Source organism: Camarhynchus parvulus, chromosome 21, assembly GCF_901933205.1.
Source record: "Camarhynchus parvulus chromosome 21, STF_HiC, whole genome shotgun sequence".
In the NCBI taxonomy this organism is placed as follows: Eukaryota; Metazoa; Chordata; class Aves; order Passeriformes; family Thraupidae; genus Camarhynchus; species Camarhynchus parvulus.
Window position 1 is genome coordinate 6,811,117 of NC_044591.1, and position 15,332 is coordinate 6,826,448.

Below are 15,332 nucleotides of genomic sequence, written 5' to 3' on the forward strand. Positions count from 1 at the left end.
TTATATCATGTTGGTTTATGTCTGGAGTGAGTAGTAAACAGAATTCAAAAAGTAATCTTGCGTATATAAGATGTAGCTCGTGCCTTTGCTTTCTGTTCTTGACACATAAAGGAGAGCTGATACAGGAGCTGTTCCCACTGATGCTTTATTAGATGCTACATGTTGTGGCAGAACACAGGCAGCAGAGTGCATGATGCAGCAGATAAGCTTCAGTGTTGGACTTCACCTTCAAAGAAGTGACAGAAATCCCTGATGATCCAGCAATGTGTTTTGAAAAGTGAATAAAAAATGCTTGACTTTGAAGAGAAAGGGCTTAGAGAATTTGAAGTGAGGAAATAAGGGATTTAGAGGTGAGGAAACACACCTATACCTACTACATTTATTTATTTACTGACTTGTGTTAGGCTGAATAAGAAGGATAATATTTTGCAGAGAAGTTTCCCCAAAGTTTAGCTCCATTTTTGGAGCTGGCAGTTTGATCGCTATGACTCACAGAATCACGCGAGTAGGAACTCCGGACGTCAAAGCTTCTTTCCTGTTTGCAGCTGGATATTGTTCTCTAACCTACACTAAAACAGGAATGGCACTAAGAAATGAAAATTACTGTTTCCTCTTCACTCAAATAGTAACATTTCACCCACAATTTGGTCTTCTGAGGTTATGGTAGTAAAGCACTGTTGCAATACTACTGACTCTTGCAAGTAAAGAGAAGTCAGTACTTGGTAAATTCTGTGCCAAAGTCCAGATATAACATTTTAATTTAAATTATGCAGATAGTCTGGGGTGTAGTCCTTCTTTCTGTAAATCAGTACTTAAACCTCACACAAAAAACTCTAAAGAGTTGTTGATTCATGAGAAGTAGCTTGCAAACCTTGGCATTCCTAATAAGGCACATAATACAAACAAAAATGAGATAGCAGCAAATAAAAGGAGGTAGAATTCTATCACCACAACAGTCACAGTGCCTCTCTAGTTTATGTTCACATAATATAGACAATACACTGTTAGATTCAAAACCAGATTTCTAGAAAAGAAAAATATTTCACTTATGATCAGTATTGATATACTACCATTTTCTCTCTACTAACAGAAAACAATTCTGGCTAAATATAATTAGATTCTACTTATGGCTCAAAAGTAAAAGAAACTTTATTATTTGAAATCAATGTATTATTTGTAATAAAGGGACAAGTGTCTCAGAATCTGTGCAGTGACACTATTATTAATTTCTATCTATTAAATCAATGGCTTAAAATCAGTTCCTGAGGTAGGTTTGTCCTTCCATCAGAAACGATACTGAACTTAACATTACAGCCCTGGAAACATGAATAGAAAAGTAAAGTACAAGACATTTCTGGAAGCAAACTGCATGACAGCAAACAAGCAGCTGCATATCTCAAAGGCAAGCAGCTCAAAGCATGCTATACCTAGCACAACTTCAGCCAGGAGGAAATTCTTCCCTTCCAGGATAGAGCTAAATAATTTTTTTGAGGTGAACCACATACTGACAATTAAAAAAAAATTTACATAGATTTACTGTAAGTAAATGGTACATCTTGAAACCAGATAACTTTGTTAAGACACTGTAAGTTATTAAAAATATTCGTATTATTGTTTTATAAATAGCAGAGCAGTTTGAGTTAAAACTAATCAGAACATTTTCATTTGTTTTGCTTATACATTTGCAATTTTCATGTACCGATGTGAATTCTTATACTCCCGTCAGTGCACTGGAACAAAATATTAAAATGTGAAAATCTTATTACTGGACTTGAAAAGGGTTGTGTAGGTCCAATCACTGAGTGTACCAAACCTCGCTGCTAACTACAGATGTACGGAATTAGCCCACTATTTACCTAAGGAAAACCCCCAACCAGCCCCTAGAAAACACACTTTCCTGTATGAAATGTAGTTTTTTCAGAGCAGACAGTAGGTCAGTTGTTCAGTGCCTGTGAGCTCCTGGGGTCGCTGGCATGTTTCTGTAAGGGAGCCAGCACCAGCCCCGCGTTCCTGTCCTCGCTCTCGGCACTGTACAGCCTGTTCTTCTCGATGTACGCCCGCACCACGTCAGGCACCAGGTAACGAATGCTCTGGCCCCTCCGCAGGGCTCTCCGGATCTTGGTGGAGGAAATATCATTTGTGATCCATTCTTCCACAAGGTGAATGTTATTCTTATGTCTCCACAAAACATCCGACTCGTAGATGAATTTCTGAACATTGTTTCCGGCCCTACTGATACACACGAGGCCGTGTTTTTCCACAATTTCAGTGATGTCCTCCAACTTCCACAGATTGGGGACTCCAAAAGATTCCAGCATGTCACTTCCACAAAGCAGTTTAACCTGTGGGACACCTTAAAGAGAAAATTAAATGAGAAATAGGGCTTGGTTTGGGGCTTGGCAGATTTTAGCAAACTTCACAGGGACATTTAATTTCTTGGCTCCCTTTCTCTCTGTATCTTTGGTTAAGATGAGACAATGGAATGAAATTTTAAAAACAATTCAGAGTATATAATTTGTAATTAGTAGCCATAACACAGGATTTTTCTGAATAAAGGTTATGGGAGTCCCTTCATTAAAGGGATCTAATGCCTTATGCTGTGGAATCTAAGGGAATAAAGTTACTGAGTGACATCAGAACCAGGAGCCACCATAAAAGTTACTCATCGGTGCAATTCTCTTGAAATAACAAGGATCATTAACCATCTAATTTGCAAACAGACTTAACTTTTTACAACAGGACTCTGATTTTTCTTTTTAATGGGCTCATGCCTGTTTGGTTCCTGTTTTCTCTTCCGTCCCAGCTTTGTTATGGGTACAGCATCCTGCAGACTATTAGTGACATCGGCAGATAAAAGCTTTTGATGATGATACCTGCAAAATAGATGTATTTTAGGTATTTTAAAGATGTAGGAAAAAATGGGGATAGTATGACCTACCAAAGAACCTCTCTCTGCAATTATCCCAACTAGTTAGAGTTAACACCGTTCTTAATTCTTCTATAGGTTCATGAGACTTTTTAGAGGTTGGCTGAAGAATACCTTAAAACCTTGAGTGTTTCCAACCACTCGCTCTGGCAGCTTTCCCAATCATCAACTTCCACCCAATCTGAGTTTTTTGTAGCCAGTTTTGCCATAGTCACTCGGTGATTTGCACTGATCAGACCTTTCTTCTTATATGCATCACCCACTGGTGAAATGATGCCTTTGATTACTTTGTATTTTCCTGTGGAAAAAAGCACATCACACAAGAACACGAGAAGTGGTTGAGCAGATGTTACTTCCCCTGCATTGTATTTAACCTGTGACATAACCATTATGCAGGGCAATGGCAGCTGATAGCCAGTCCTGTGGAAAAATACAGGACACTCCTGCACTGTCAGGGCAGCACAATGAAGGAGTTAGTAAGATGTATTAGAAAGATATATATTTCTATAAACTATAAACCCTGTGCTTTAGCTCATTAAAATCAGTAATAATCAACACATATATGAGTTCTCTCATAATGGCCTACATGGTTTTGTATAAGACATAAACACCTATCAGCCTCAATATCTAATTAGCAATTGCTAAATATCTGTCACTGTCAAACAAGCATTCATAGACACAAAATATTCACCTTAACATTGAAGTGTCTGGTTATCAAAGCTATTCTGAATGACATAAATAACCATCCTACCTGTTTCATGGAAGTAGTCTTTAGCCAGCTCAAACAGCCTCAGGTGCATGTTGGTGATAGGATTGAAGGACCCACAGGCCAGCAGCACCACTTCAGTCTTCCTGTCAGGATCTTCCATGGCCATTGCTCACAGCCACGGAGCCAAGTGGACAATGTTGGTGCCAGCCACTACAAGAAATGGGAGAAGAAAGAGTTATTGTTACTTACTTGTGCTGCCAATAAGCAGCCAATAAAATTTCAAGATCAAATTGAATGCTGTATTTTTCTTCCATCAACCTGGCCTGTGACTGTTCATGTGACACTTCTTTGTCCAATTTCTAAGTGATTAAAATATGAAATCACTGCAAAGAGGCTGTTTGCCCAGAGAGGATGGCATACTGCCCACTCTATGGAAAAGCAGCTCATGCTTTTAAACTTCATGTGGAGAGATTATCTGTCCTGATTGCAGGACAAACTTTATTAGAACTTTGCACCATTTTAAGATGCCAGTGCCAATCAACTGCCAAGGGACATGTGGGCAGGGAACTTCCTTGTTAAGTAACTTCCTTCTAGTGCTTACAGGGAGAAATAGAACATCCTGTGACCATTCGTATCTTGCTACTTAACTGCAGTGACCCTTTCCAGCAAGATCTATAAAACCAAGACTGTGTCACATATTATATTGTATTAAATTCTAGAGGAGAACAGCGTCAACATTTCTTTGTTTGGGATTTATTTACATTTTCTGAAATATAAAATGTAAAGGAGGTAATTTATATAATTCAGTGTGATATGTGCAAAGAGAGTGCTATGGATTAAACATGAGAAAAGTCAGTCTGCTTTGTGTTGCGGCAAGTGTTAGGTGTACCAATGGAAAAGGTGAGAGAAGAATAGTAAATTACAGAAGTTTAGTAAAAGCTGCAATTAAATACTGGGGATTTTCCTCTTTTCTAAAATACCACAGTTCTGTTCCACTTCTGAGCTTCAGTTTCAGAAAGCTGCTTAAGAATTGCTGAAAATAAGGAAATTTCACTATTTATCATTCAATTTCTCCTCACACCTCACACACATTTTTGCTTCTGTATTCTTTCCTGAGAATATTCTGCCAAGATGTTTTCCCACATCTGGCCTAACAAAGGAGAACTGCAATGGGCTGTTGCTGTTGGAGAGATGTCTGAGACATCCTGAAGAGCACAGAATTGTCTGCCATTGTTTCTACAGCAACATCACCACCTGGAAAAATCCCACGAGGTCACCCTCACATTGTGTCTCCCCGACAGAGAGGCTGAGTGATGTTCACAGCAGCCACAGCGCTGAGACACCATCACAGCCAAACCTTGTAACAGCGACTGTGTCCTAACATCAAACAGCCTGCGGATAAAAGGAACGCTTGCAAGGCTTCATATTTTGTAAGTGCTAGTACTTTTCTGTGCTTTCAATAGTTTCACAAACTTTTAAAATATTCTTCATTACTGCAGAGTAGCTCAGCAGTGGAACGGCTGGTGGTACTTGAAATGCAGCCTTCACAGGGGCACGTCTAGGAGAGTTACTATGGGAACAGGGAGGAGAGGAATTAGACTGCCTTTGTAATGCACAAATCCTACTTTCAACAGAGTGACACATGCTGCAAAACTGGAAAAGATTGACTTTTTTCCTTAAAAAAAAAAGTGCAAAACGAGTAGAAAATTTTAAGATGGAAATATAGAGTGCTTTTTCAGGAGCTAGTCAAGTGTCCTTTTTCATGCTCCTAATTTTACAGTTTACAGAAATAGGCAACCATTGCCTCATAAAGTCACTTTGCACTAAAAGATACCAAAATATGCCTACAGCAGGTCTTGGGATGGCTCTGGAGCCCCCCCTGCCAGTCACCTCCAGGGGATAAGCAGGTAAGGATGCTTTGCTCAATCTCATTTATGTTTCAGAGGCAAATATCTGTCAAATATGTTTATATATTGGTATATATATAGAATATAAGCATGATGTGGGCGTCGCTGGGCGCTTCACTAACACCCTCCGCAGCTCTCCGCCCCCGCGGGCCTGCACGGGGGTCCAGTCCTCGCCCAGCGAGCAACGCCCGCCGCCTCTGCCCATCTCCGGTGAGCCCCGCTCAGCCCCGCGCTGTGCCCGCTCGCCCCCGCTGCCCGTCCTCGCTCACCTCCGCTCCCTGTCCCCGCAGTCCCCGCTGTCCTTCCTGTCCCCGCTCACCCCCGCTCCCTGTCCCCGCAGTCCCCGCTGTCCTCCCTGTCCCCGCTCACCCCCGCTCCCTGTCCCCGCAGTCCCCGCTGCCTCCCGTGCCCGCTCACCCCGCGCTGTGCCCTCAGCCGGGCCCGCGGGGCCGCTCGCGCTCATTGGCCCGGGCGCGGCGGAAGCGGCGCCGGAGGACCGGGATGAGCCCGCCCTGACGCGGCCTGCCCGGCTGAGGGGTGAGGGGGCCCGGGGCCAGGCGGGCGGAGGGGGAAGAGCGAGGCCGGAGCCCGGCCGGGGAACGGGCAGCGGGCCCTGGGCAGCGCCCGAGTTCCGCCCGCTCCTCCCGCAGGCCGCGCGCCGGGCCCGGAGCGAGGGCCGCGCTCCCTCAGGGCGGCTGTGGGGCCGGGATGGCCGCTGGCCGCCGTGTCCGCCCCGGGACCATCCCCGGGGAGCGCTGGTTCTCCTGCTGCCTCGCACACCTGCACCCGGGCTGTCTCCTGAACAGCGGTCCCAGGGGCCGTTGAAGAGTCGAACCTATTGTGTCATATAGCGGGGCCTCTGTATTTCAGTAGTTGCTGCTTGATTGTATGTGCTGTGGCTGTTAGAGTGCCCTGCTGAACCGCCTCTTGCTGTGAAGATAATTCTGTGCACGCAGCCTGGCATTTCTGTATTTCCACTGCAAGGATCTCCGGGTGTTGTGATTAAACATTCCGTCAGCACGATATTGCATAATTTTAATATTTAGAGTGTTTTAAATACGTTTTAAGCTGTTGATACAAACAATAACATGTACTTTCTCTTAGGACTGTCATGTAAAAACAACATTTTCATGTGAAAACAGAAAATGGCTTCAAGAGGAACAACAGAGACCAGTAAACTAAAACAAAACTTGGAGGAGCAGTTGGACAGATTAATGCAACAACTTCAAGATCTGGAAGAGTGTAGGTAATATAAATAGTTGCTTTCCTCTTATATGGTAGTATTTTTCTTAAGTGGTTGGCAGAAAAAAGTGGTACCTTTCAAAAATCTTAGGAGGGGCCTTATTTATTTTTGTGTTTTGCTGTGGCTTTCTGTTTTTAAATTAGGTAGGATATTGGTGTCAGTAAAAATTATTTTTAAAAATCTTTATTAAGATTGTTTTATATATCTAGGAAAATGCTAGCAGAAATACTCTGTATTTTCTTTGAAATGTTATATTTCAGTGTGACTTTTAAACTTTAAACAGCTGTTCACAAAAACCACAATTTTTCTACAGGATTTTTAATAAGAGTGAACAAATAGCTTTTGGGGCTCTTTTGGTTTTTCTTATAGTTATAGATGCCTGGGGGGGGGTTGCGTTTACTTTTTTGTTTGTCTAACTCTTCATGTGATTTTGTGTTAGTCTTCTGTGTGTTGATACAATTTGAGACAGTGAATTATCAAGAAGGTTGGGCTTTTATCTGTTTTAGTAGTTGCATTTAAGCACCCTGTGTTTAGATGCTTTCTGACTCTAGTTCTAACTTGTCCTAGCAGTATGTATCTTTTCCAAGAACAGTTAGAACTGCTGAGGGGTGGTGGTGCTGTTCTGGGAATTGGGCAAGGTTTAGACAGCAGGATCAGTTATTCCTAAGTGGATGGCTTTGGGTGAGGAGATAGGCTTCTCAGATAATCCCATTCACTGCAGCTTTGGGCAAGACAATCTCACCGCATAATTGTATTGAGATCCAAAAATACTTCTAAATACTGCTCCAGGTGTGGGGTATCTTGTTTATTACTAGGGCTTTTTTATCATCAGTGAGTGTAGAACCATGCAGGTGGCTGGGAGGGGTGCAAACCCAAGCAATGCATGAGCTGGATGGGAGCTGAGAGGGCCAGAGCAGGGCAGGCTGCAGGGATGGGAACTCCTCAGTGCAGCCTGGGGAACCAAGCTCCGTGCCATGGCCCAGTGCCCTGTGCCCCATGGGTGTCTCAGGCTGGATCCTGTGATTCAGTTTGCCTTCTTGGGTCCTCCCTAGAGAGGAGCTTGATGCAGATGAGTACGAAGAGACCAAAAAAGAAACTCTTGAGCAGCTGAGTGAGTTCAATGACTCCCTGAAGAAGATTATGTCTGGAGATATGACTTTGGTGGATGAGCTCAGTGGCATGCAACTGGTAAGGATGATGTGTTGCTAAAAAACTTCATGTTCTGCTTAGAGTTGATGAAATGGCAGATAGATACAAGTGATTCACTAGAATTTTTATGTGAAATATAGATCTATGTAACTAATGTATTTCCTAATTTAATACACTTGTATATGTAAAAAATTTGGATAGGTGTCTTCATTTGAAAAGGGGAAAAAAACCCATTGATGAATTATAACCTTAACATTGTGGGAGATTAAGACCTGGACTTTAAGTAATGAAAAGTGTCACAGCTCTTTCTCAGTCTAGTTACATTAATTAGAGGATTCTTTAAGCCCTTCATAAAGGTAATTTTTTTTAAAATTTCACTTCCATGGTTATGAAAAAAAAGATGAGTTCTGTATATCATATGATGCAGAGGATACTAATGATGCTTTCCAGCCCTCATTAATCTTGTCCTGCTGCTGTAGTTTGACCAGGACTAACAGGAATCACATTGTTGCTCTTCTCCTTGCAGGCAATACAAGCAGCCATCAGCCAAGCATTTAAAACTCCCGAAGTGATTAGAATGTTTGCAAAGAAGCAGCCGAGGCAATTGAGGACAAGGCTGGCAGAGGTGAAGGCTCCTGTTTTACTGCAAAAGCTGTTTATTTGAGGCAGTCTGATTCAAGTGTGTAATGATTGCAAGGAAAGCACTGAGTGTGCTGGAAAACTTGGTCGTAAAGTCCAAAAGAGATGGAGAAGTTCTCTTTCAGTATTTGTTCAGTCTTAAATGTTTATTGAGGTAATGGGGGCAACCATGTGTATTTCTTGAGTTATCGTCTATCTTCCTGCTTCAAAGCAAAAATGGGATTAACAGAGTGAACTGAGGAAGCTGCAAATAGAAAGTCTGTGATTGTACTGAGGGCTGGAGAGTGCACTCGATGTTTCAGAGATCTAAATTGAAGATCCAGATTATGTGGGTCCATTACTACTGATGATATTTTTAGGCTGTTGCATTTCTCATGCTGTTGTGTTGGGTGAAATAATGGAAGCTTATATATTTTGACTTTTTCTCCCCTGATGTGCAGATGGACAGAGACTTAATGGTTGGGAAGTTGCCACGAGACCTGTACACCCAACAGAAACTGGAAATCCTGACTGCCCTCAGAAAGCTTGGTGAGAAGGTAAGGGGTTGGTATGATAGTCAGGTGAGTAGAGTTTTCTGCCTATTTAGGAGGAATTAGAAATAATTAAAATAAGAAATTACAATTTTATAAGCAAATTATAAAATGCAACGTGCCGTGACATTACATAAATGTTCTTCCATTTTAATGCCAAACTTTCTGAAGCTGAACATGTATCAAATAGTTTGGTACCTTTCTGTATGGCTGTTTCTACTTTTAAATACTTCCTTTGGTAGGCTGTATGCATGAATCACACACCAGCTGGTACAAGGTGATGGTATTTATAAAAGCTACAAAACAAATCTTTTACTGGCCATCTACCACCAATTAATCAGAAACTATTCAAGACCTCTGACATGTATCCAGCTTCACTTTTATAGTGTCAGTTGTGCTTACCTCTGGGTATGAGAAAAAGAAATTGGAGAGATGAGTGATAAATTCATTGTTGCCCCAGTGACCCATCAGTGACAGAAAAAACCCTGGGTTTGCCACCAGAGGGAGGAAGAGAAGTTACTTCTCTTTGTGGATGGTATATGAAGAAAATGGGTTGCTGTGTATCTCTGTACTTCAGCTTTTTTAGGAAATGAAGGAATGTCATGGAAAAGATCAAGTGCAGTACTTAAACGAGCTGCAATCCAAGTAGTTTCCAAAGCAAAGGCTTTCCCAATATTTTATTGCTTGAGTGTCAGAGGAAAAAAAAGTTTTGCAAATATGTAAAAGCTAGTTAAGATTGTGAACTGAATGCATGAAGCTATCTAATCCTCTTGGAATGAATTCCTTGGACCACAACATCAAGCCACTTCACCACACTCTGACCTATCCTCTTAATCTTTTGAAATGATCAGTAGCCTGCTGCACAGAGGGCTTGCTAGGACAGTAGTCTCACATCTGTTCTGGATGTAAACAATGACAGCAAATGCTGCATGTTTGTCTGCACAACATTGCAAAATGTTAAGTAGCTATATGCTTGCGAACAAAGCCAGCAAAGGCAGGTAAGTAATATGTTTTCCTTCATTCCAACATCATCCAGAATATCTGTACCTGATTTTTATATTTTTAATAAATAAACTGACGCAAACACTGTGAAGAGTTTGACACACATGCTTTGCTGTAATAAAGATGTGTATCTGAGGCTAATTAAATGACTTAACTTAGCATATCTGAACCTCCCAAATGTAGGTTACTGCTTCATTATTGTAAATATTTTATGGGCATCTGTCACAAGGCATCAGAACACGTACATAAAAGTAAAATATACATGGGGAAATGTCACTTTAAAGGAAGAGAACCATTTCTAGGTCATTGGCTCTTAATATGGTCAAAGCTGGCAGTGACTGCTTTTTTTTTGCTTTCCTCAGTAGATGATAGGAAGTAAGCTTAGATCTTAGTTCATTACCATAGTGATCTTGTGACCTTGTGACAAAAAAGTTATTGACACCTTGGCATAGTTCAGGTACACAGGTACAGTGTGGCCTTTTAATAAAAAATTATCACTACAAATCAAATTGAAACTTGCATGTGCAGGCATGTCTGACACTGCACATGCTGGCACTGCCCTGCCTGGGCTGACAGGAGCCAGGGAGGGAAGATTTAGTGCTAGGGGAAGTAGCTTCTGGTTTTGTTTTAGGTTTCAGTATGGCAGATAACACTGCCACTCAAAAGCTGCAAATGGACAATTGCTGTAACCTGTCCTAGCTCATGTAGATGCACAAGTAGATGGTGGGACCTGCACTGTTAAGGTATCAGCTTCACAGTTGTGGCTTTTTTTGATTTAGCTCACTGGTGATGATGAGATATTCTTGTCAACAAATGCTGGTACAGCTCTGAGCCAATTTGAGAGAGTCTCCACTGATCTTGGTAAGTCTTCATTCTCATAACTTCTGATTCCTTTGCCTCATTGAACACTGATTAATAGAAGTATGTCTGGGTCCCCTATGAAAGAGAATATATGAACAAGAGATTCATGCCATTAAATGTTAATATATGTTTTATTAACAATGAAACTTTGATACACTATTATGAGGAAAAAGTAATACAACAAATAAATCCAATGTCAAACATCCATGAAATGCCAAGGGTTGAAGACTTGAACAGTCTGTCTCAAGCAGAGATGCTGCTCTTATAATTAAACACAGATCTTTTTTGCATTAAAGACTCTCTTCAGGAGAACTATGTCCTCTGCTTGATGCAGAGAATTTGGCAGTTATTGGCACATTGTCAAAATACAGCTTTAAAGCACTCTTCCTGCCATGATTGTCATACCTCTGATTGTGTTGACAGGATCAAGAGTTGAGTTACAAAAGGTATTAAATAAGCACACAGTTCATTGTAGTAGTAGTTAAAACTGGGATGAAAGAGCTATGACTGGCAGGAACGTGCCAGACTAGCTCAGGATACAAATAAACTGTCTGGGTGCCCTACCTTTCAGCTCTGCCCTCCCTGGAAGTGTAAGCAAGGTGAGAACCCTCTCTTCAAGAGGGGACTTGGGCAGTATCTCTGTGTGTGCGGGTGTACACCATTCCAGCTACAAACACAAAGCACAGCTCTACAGGAGAAGCTGGGGAAAGGGAGCTCCATCCCAGCCAGGCACAGCAGGACATGGCTGCTCTAGACCTGCCAAGCCTGCGTGGGGTTTTTTGAATTAGCTCAAGTGTTCAAGTTTTCACAATGTAGGTTTGATTTCTTTGGATCTCAAATGTTTTGCTTGATGTAAATTGTATATAAGGTAATTCACAATTTCCACTAATACTTACTGAAAATGCTTTTTCCCCCTCAGGATCAGGAGACAAAGTCTTTGCTCTTGCAAGTGTTGAAGTAGAAAAGGCAAAACAATGAAGAGGTTCGTGAGGCTTGTGTCTCCAGTTATCAGCAGCATTGGATTTTGGTCATACTGCATTTGGTTTTTCTATTTCTTACGTGTGAAAAAACAGCAAAGCAAAACAAAAAACCCAAGCTCTAAATCTCTTGGGTCCTTAACCAGAAGATATGAAGTAAACAGCCTTAAGTGCACTTTTGGGACCTTGGTGTCTGTACCATTTAAGTAATACAAGCTCTGAGGCTGAACACTAAGTGGAACTCTAAAACAAAAGCATGGTATGACTGTCTTTCAAAAGAGTCAGTTGTTTTGAACTTTTCTGAATGTGTATTTCTCTAACTATTAAAACTTAATCTTTTTGCACGTGGTTGTAGCAAGCAGATCTTTTTACGAAGTGGTCCTGATGATTTTTTTTGGGTGATTCTTCACATTGTCTTAATATTTGTCTGGACTCCCCACGAAGTAGTTTGTGCTAGGAAAGCATTGAAGCTTTGGAAAATGGATGTCGTTTATTGAAATGCCATCTTTCTACAAACTGTTTGCAGAAGACCCAAAATGAGCCTGGATGCTGATCACTGGCCCTTGGCTGCTTGTTTGCCGTGCACATGAATGAGCACTTTGTGTCTCAGCCCTGACTGAGGACAATGGCAGCCCTGTGGGGAGCCTTCTGGAGTCATTTAACCTTGTGTATTGGAAGGACAGGAATTGATAGGACATGGCAATGAGATGCTCTTCCTTCAGCTCTGGTGTATAACTGCACGCTGCTGTTATTTCAGAGGGGGCATGAAATAGCTTGCAAGTAGAAACAAAAAAAGCTCCCGTTATGTGATCAGTGCAAGTGTTGTTCAATCTCAGTGCTGGTGCTATGGAGAGGGGAGGGTCTGTCTCCACTGGATCCTGAATAAACTTATCTTAGGAGGATTTTAAATCTCATGTAGTTGAATTTTTAGCTCAGAGACTAAGTGGGTAGCATTGACTATAAACAGAAAATTAACACGGTCAGTCGTCATTTAGAGTGCACTTACAGGGCACAAATACCCTATAAATTAGCAAGTTGTCTAATTGTAAACTGGGACTGGAGTAGACTAGAAAATGTGTTTCTAGAATGTATTTTGCTTTAACAGATATACTTTTGACATCTAGCATTTAAGAAATGAAAGGATACATGATAGAGATAGCATAATTTGTTTTTCACTGATTGAACTTCTTTCTCCCTGTTATTAGAAAGCCTTTATTGAGGAGGGATTTTTGTCCATTCCAGCAGAACTATTTTCTGTCTGGAACAGCATTGTATTCTCTGACAAAGGCTGATTGCAGCTTCATAGCTGAGAGCAGCTTATTAAAAGGCGTTATTAGACTCTGAAATTATGGGAAGCAAAACAGTCTGTGGGGACTGGAGCTGCCTTCTTTTCCTTTCTGCTCATTACTGGTGCTAAGGAACTCTCTCCCCATACACCCTCAGCCTGCTTGCAGCATTATTATGTAAATTAAATCTCTCAGCACTCACAAAAAGTTTACAGTACAATGACATGGAAATCTTTTTCCTTGTAGTTTGACAGGTGTAAGTTTCCAGGAGAAACTTTTTAAAATTGGTTTGTAAATATTTCAGGATTTTTACAAATACCTGCACTGTGGGCAGTTGTAACATTCCAATTAAATTGATCCTTGACTGAACATCTTTCCAACATCTGCTGCTTCTGCTCTTGGAAGGATCTCTGATGGTTTAGATGGACAAAGATGAGACTGAGATCAGTACCAGTACTGCAAGATTCAGTGTGTTGGTTCAGACTTCTCTTCTCAGAAGCTGTGAAGGGTCAGAAATCAGAGCTCTACCCAGAGACTGGCTGTGTCCTGCAGAATGCCCTGACCATAAATGTGATTTAACAAGGAAGCTGCTGCTGATGTGAAGCTATTCATGTGTTGACCCTCACAGATAGTTAAGTAGCCTCTTGAAATAGTTAGATTCATTTCAGGCATAGTAAGTTAATTGGCGTGTTGTGCTAAATACTTTGGTAAATAATCCTGGGATGTACCTCCACCACCACCTCAAATGTTTCTGCAGGGGCTGGAAAAAAAAGTCCGTAATCTATTTATTATAATAATGATTTCCACAAATAAAAACTGATAACAAAAGAACAACTGCTAAATGAAAGCATGGGTTTGTGTTTAACAAACAAGCTTGTGATGTGTGAATTCCATCCCCAGTTCCATGTTGGACCTGGGCAGATCACTCATTCTGTACACATCTTTCTTTCCTGGAGTAAAATACAGATTATGATCCTTAAATATCGAGTGCTGTGAAGTTGTTATTGATCATACATTGCTTTGAAGATTAAAAGTGCTTTGTTTTTTGTTTATCATTTTACTTCTGAAATAAGAACTGTAAAGTACAGTAGCTTTAAACACATCAGCAAAGTTCCCAGAGTCCTTTTTTGGCTGTATATAACCTCCTTTTTTTAATCTTCTTTCTCTATAGAGTGAATTCAGTGATTGTACTGATCTGAAGGAAAAAGTGTTAGAAAATTGAAGCTTCAAATATTCTGTCTCTCTTTCTTCTGTCTTTGTCTCCTTGTGTTATTTCCTTTCTTTGATCTTGAATGGAAAAGTAGCAAGTTACCTTTGTGTTGAAGAAAAAATACAAGATTTCTTAAGAGATCCCTTAGTTTCTCATGCTACTTTGCCTGTAAAAGTCAAATTCATTTTGATAGAGAGCTCTGTGTAAATGACACCCTATGGCCAGGCAGTTCAGGCTCTATCACTGGTGGCTGAAGTGGGATCGATGCATGATTTTGATGGATTTGAATTATCAGACTAAGTCTGACATATAAAATATTAACAAAAGAAAAAGAGATTCCAAACTAAAAACAAAAACCAAGTCCTTCATTGGGTACCCCACACATCTTGGAGAGAAAGAGTTTTCATTATTGTTGTGTGTGGTTGAATCATGGATAATGAAAGCAGGGATTGTGTGTGCAGATGCTGCTGGAAGCCCTTAATGAGAGGGGGATGCCAACAAGTACAGAGGGACATGGAGGGTGGAAGCAGCTGTGCTGTGAAGGAATCCTAAATGAATTTCAGAGCTGATTAAGAAACAAATGGAGATCAGGAAGGACGGGGTGAATTGAGAGAATTTTTCTAAGTCAAGCAAGGATTCAGACGAAAAGGTTTCATGAAGTTTTGGCTTACTAGAATAAACAGCAGCCTCATTAAACAAGAGATTAGAAGCTATTGAAAAGAAAAATCCATTTAATCTGATAGATTTCAGTAAAATAATATCAAATCTTTATACAATACTTGTAAAAATGTTAGACTTAACCTTTAGATAATTAAACTTCTAACATTCCCTTGCTGAGGGTTAGGTCGAGCAGCGTGATGATAGGGAGGTAACGGATTTGACCACGTGCAGTT

General features: G+C 40.9%; 2 protein-coding genes across 5 annotated transcripts; one reads left to right on the plus strand and one right to left on the minus strand.

Moving 5' to 3' along the window:
* Positions 1-129: 129 nt before the first annotated feature.
* Positions 130-6,410, minus strand: NMNAT1 (nicotinamide nucleotide adenylyltransferase 1). 2 transcript variants are annotated; one of them, XM_030963803.1, is made up of 5 exons: positions 6,323-6,410; positions 3,678-3,845; positions 3,041-3,224; positions 2,728-2,873; positions 130-2,353 (listed from the first exon to the last, which is right to left on the minus strand). In XM_030963803.1, the coding sequence occupies exons 2-5, from the start codon at positions 3,799-3,801 to the stop codon at positions 1,935-1,937; spliced, it is 873 nt and encodes a 290-aa protein (XP_030819663.1). In that variant the 5' UTR covers positions 3,802-3,845; positions 6,323-6,410; the 3' UTR covers positions 130-1,934. The 2 variants fall into 2 exon arrangements, with proteins under 2 accessions (XP_030819663.1, XP_030819662.1); XM_030963802.1 differs by having other exon boundaries at positions 5,960-6,409.
* LZIC (leucine zipper and CTNNBIP1 domain containing) lies at positions 5,679-14,212 on the plus strand. 3 transcript variants are annotated; one of them, XM_030963805.1, is made up of 7 exons: positions 5,679-5,752; positions 6,647-6,788; positions 7,838-7,973; positions 8,461-8,559; positions 9,014-9,109; positions 10,885-10,966; positions 11,886-14,212. In XM_030963805.1, exons 2-7 carry the CDS (start codon positions 6,688-6,690, stop codon positions 11,942-11,944), a joined length of 573 nt encoding a protein of 190 aa, XP_030819665.1. In that variant the 5' UTR covers positions 5,679-5,752; positions 6,647-6,687; the 3' UTR covers positions 11,945-14,212. The 3 variants fall into 3 exon arrangements, with proteins under 3 accessions (XP_030819665.1, XP_030819664.1, XP_030819666.1); XM_030963804.1 differs by lacking the exon at positions 5,679-5,752 and adding an exon at positions 6,000-6,079; XM_030963806.1 differs by lacking the exon at positions 5,679-5,752 and adding an exon at positions 6,101-6,535.
* The last annotated feature ends 1,120 nt before the right edge of the window (positions 14,213-15,332 follow it).

Coding starts and splice junctions, on each gene's coding strand:
- NMNAT1 (XM_030963803.1), bottom strand. CDS start 3,801: ATGGCCATGGAAGATCCTGACAGGAAGACTGAAGTGGTGCTGCTGGCC. Junction 2,874..3,040: donor GAAACACTCAAGGTTTTAAG/GTATTCTTCAGC, acceptor TCTATTTTGCAG/GTATCATCATCAAAAGCTTT. Junction 2,354..2,727: donor TCAGAGTCCTGTTGTAAAAA/GTTAAGTCTGTT, acceptor TTTCTCTTTAAG/GTGTCCCACAGGTTAAACTG.
- LZIC (XM_030963805.1), top strand. CDS start 6,688: ATGGCTTCAAGAGGAACAACAGAGACCAGTAAACTAAAACAAAACTTG. Junction 9,110..10,884: donor TCAGAAAGCTTGGTGAGAAG/GTAAGGGGTTGG, acceptor TTTTTGATTTAG/CTCACTGGTGATGATGAGAT. Junction 10,967..11,885: donor GAGAGTCTCCACTGATCTTG/GTAAGTCTTCAT, acceptor TTTCCCCCTCAG/GATCAGGAGACAAAGTCTTT.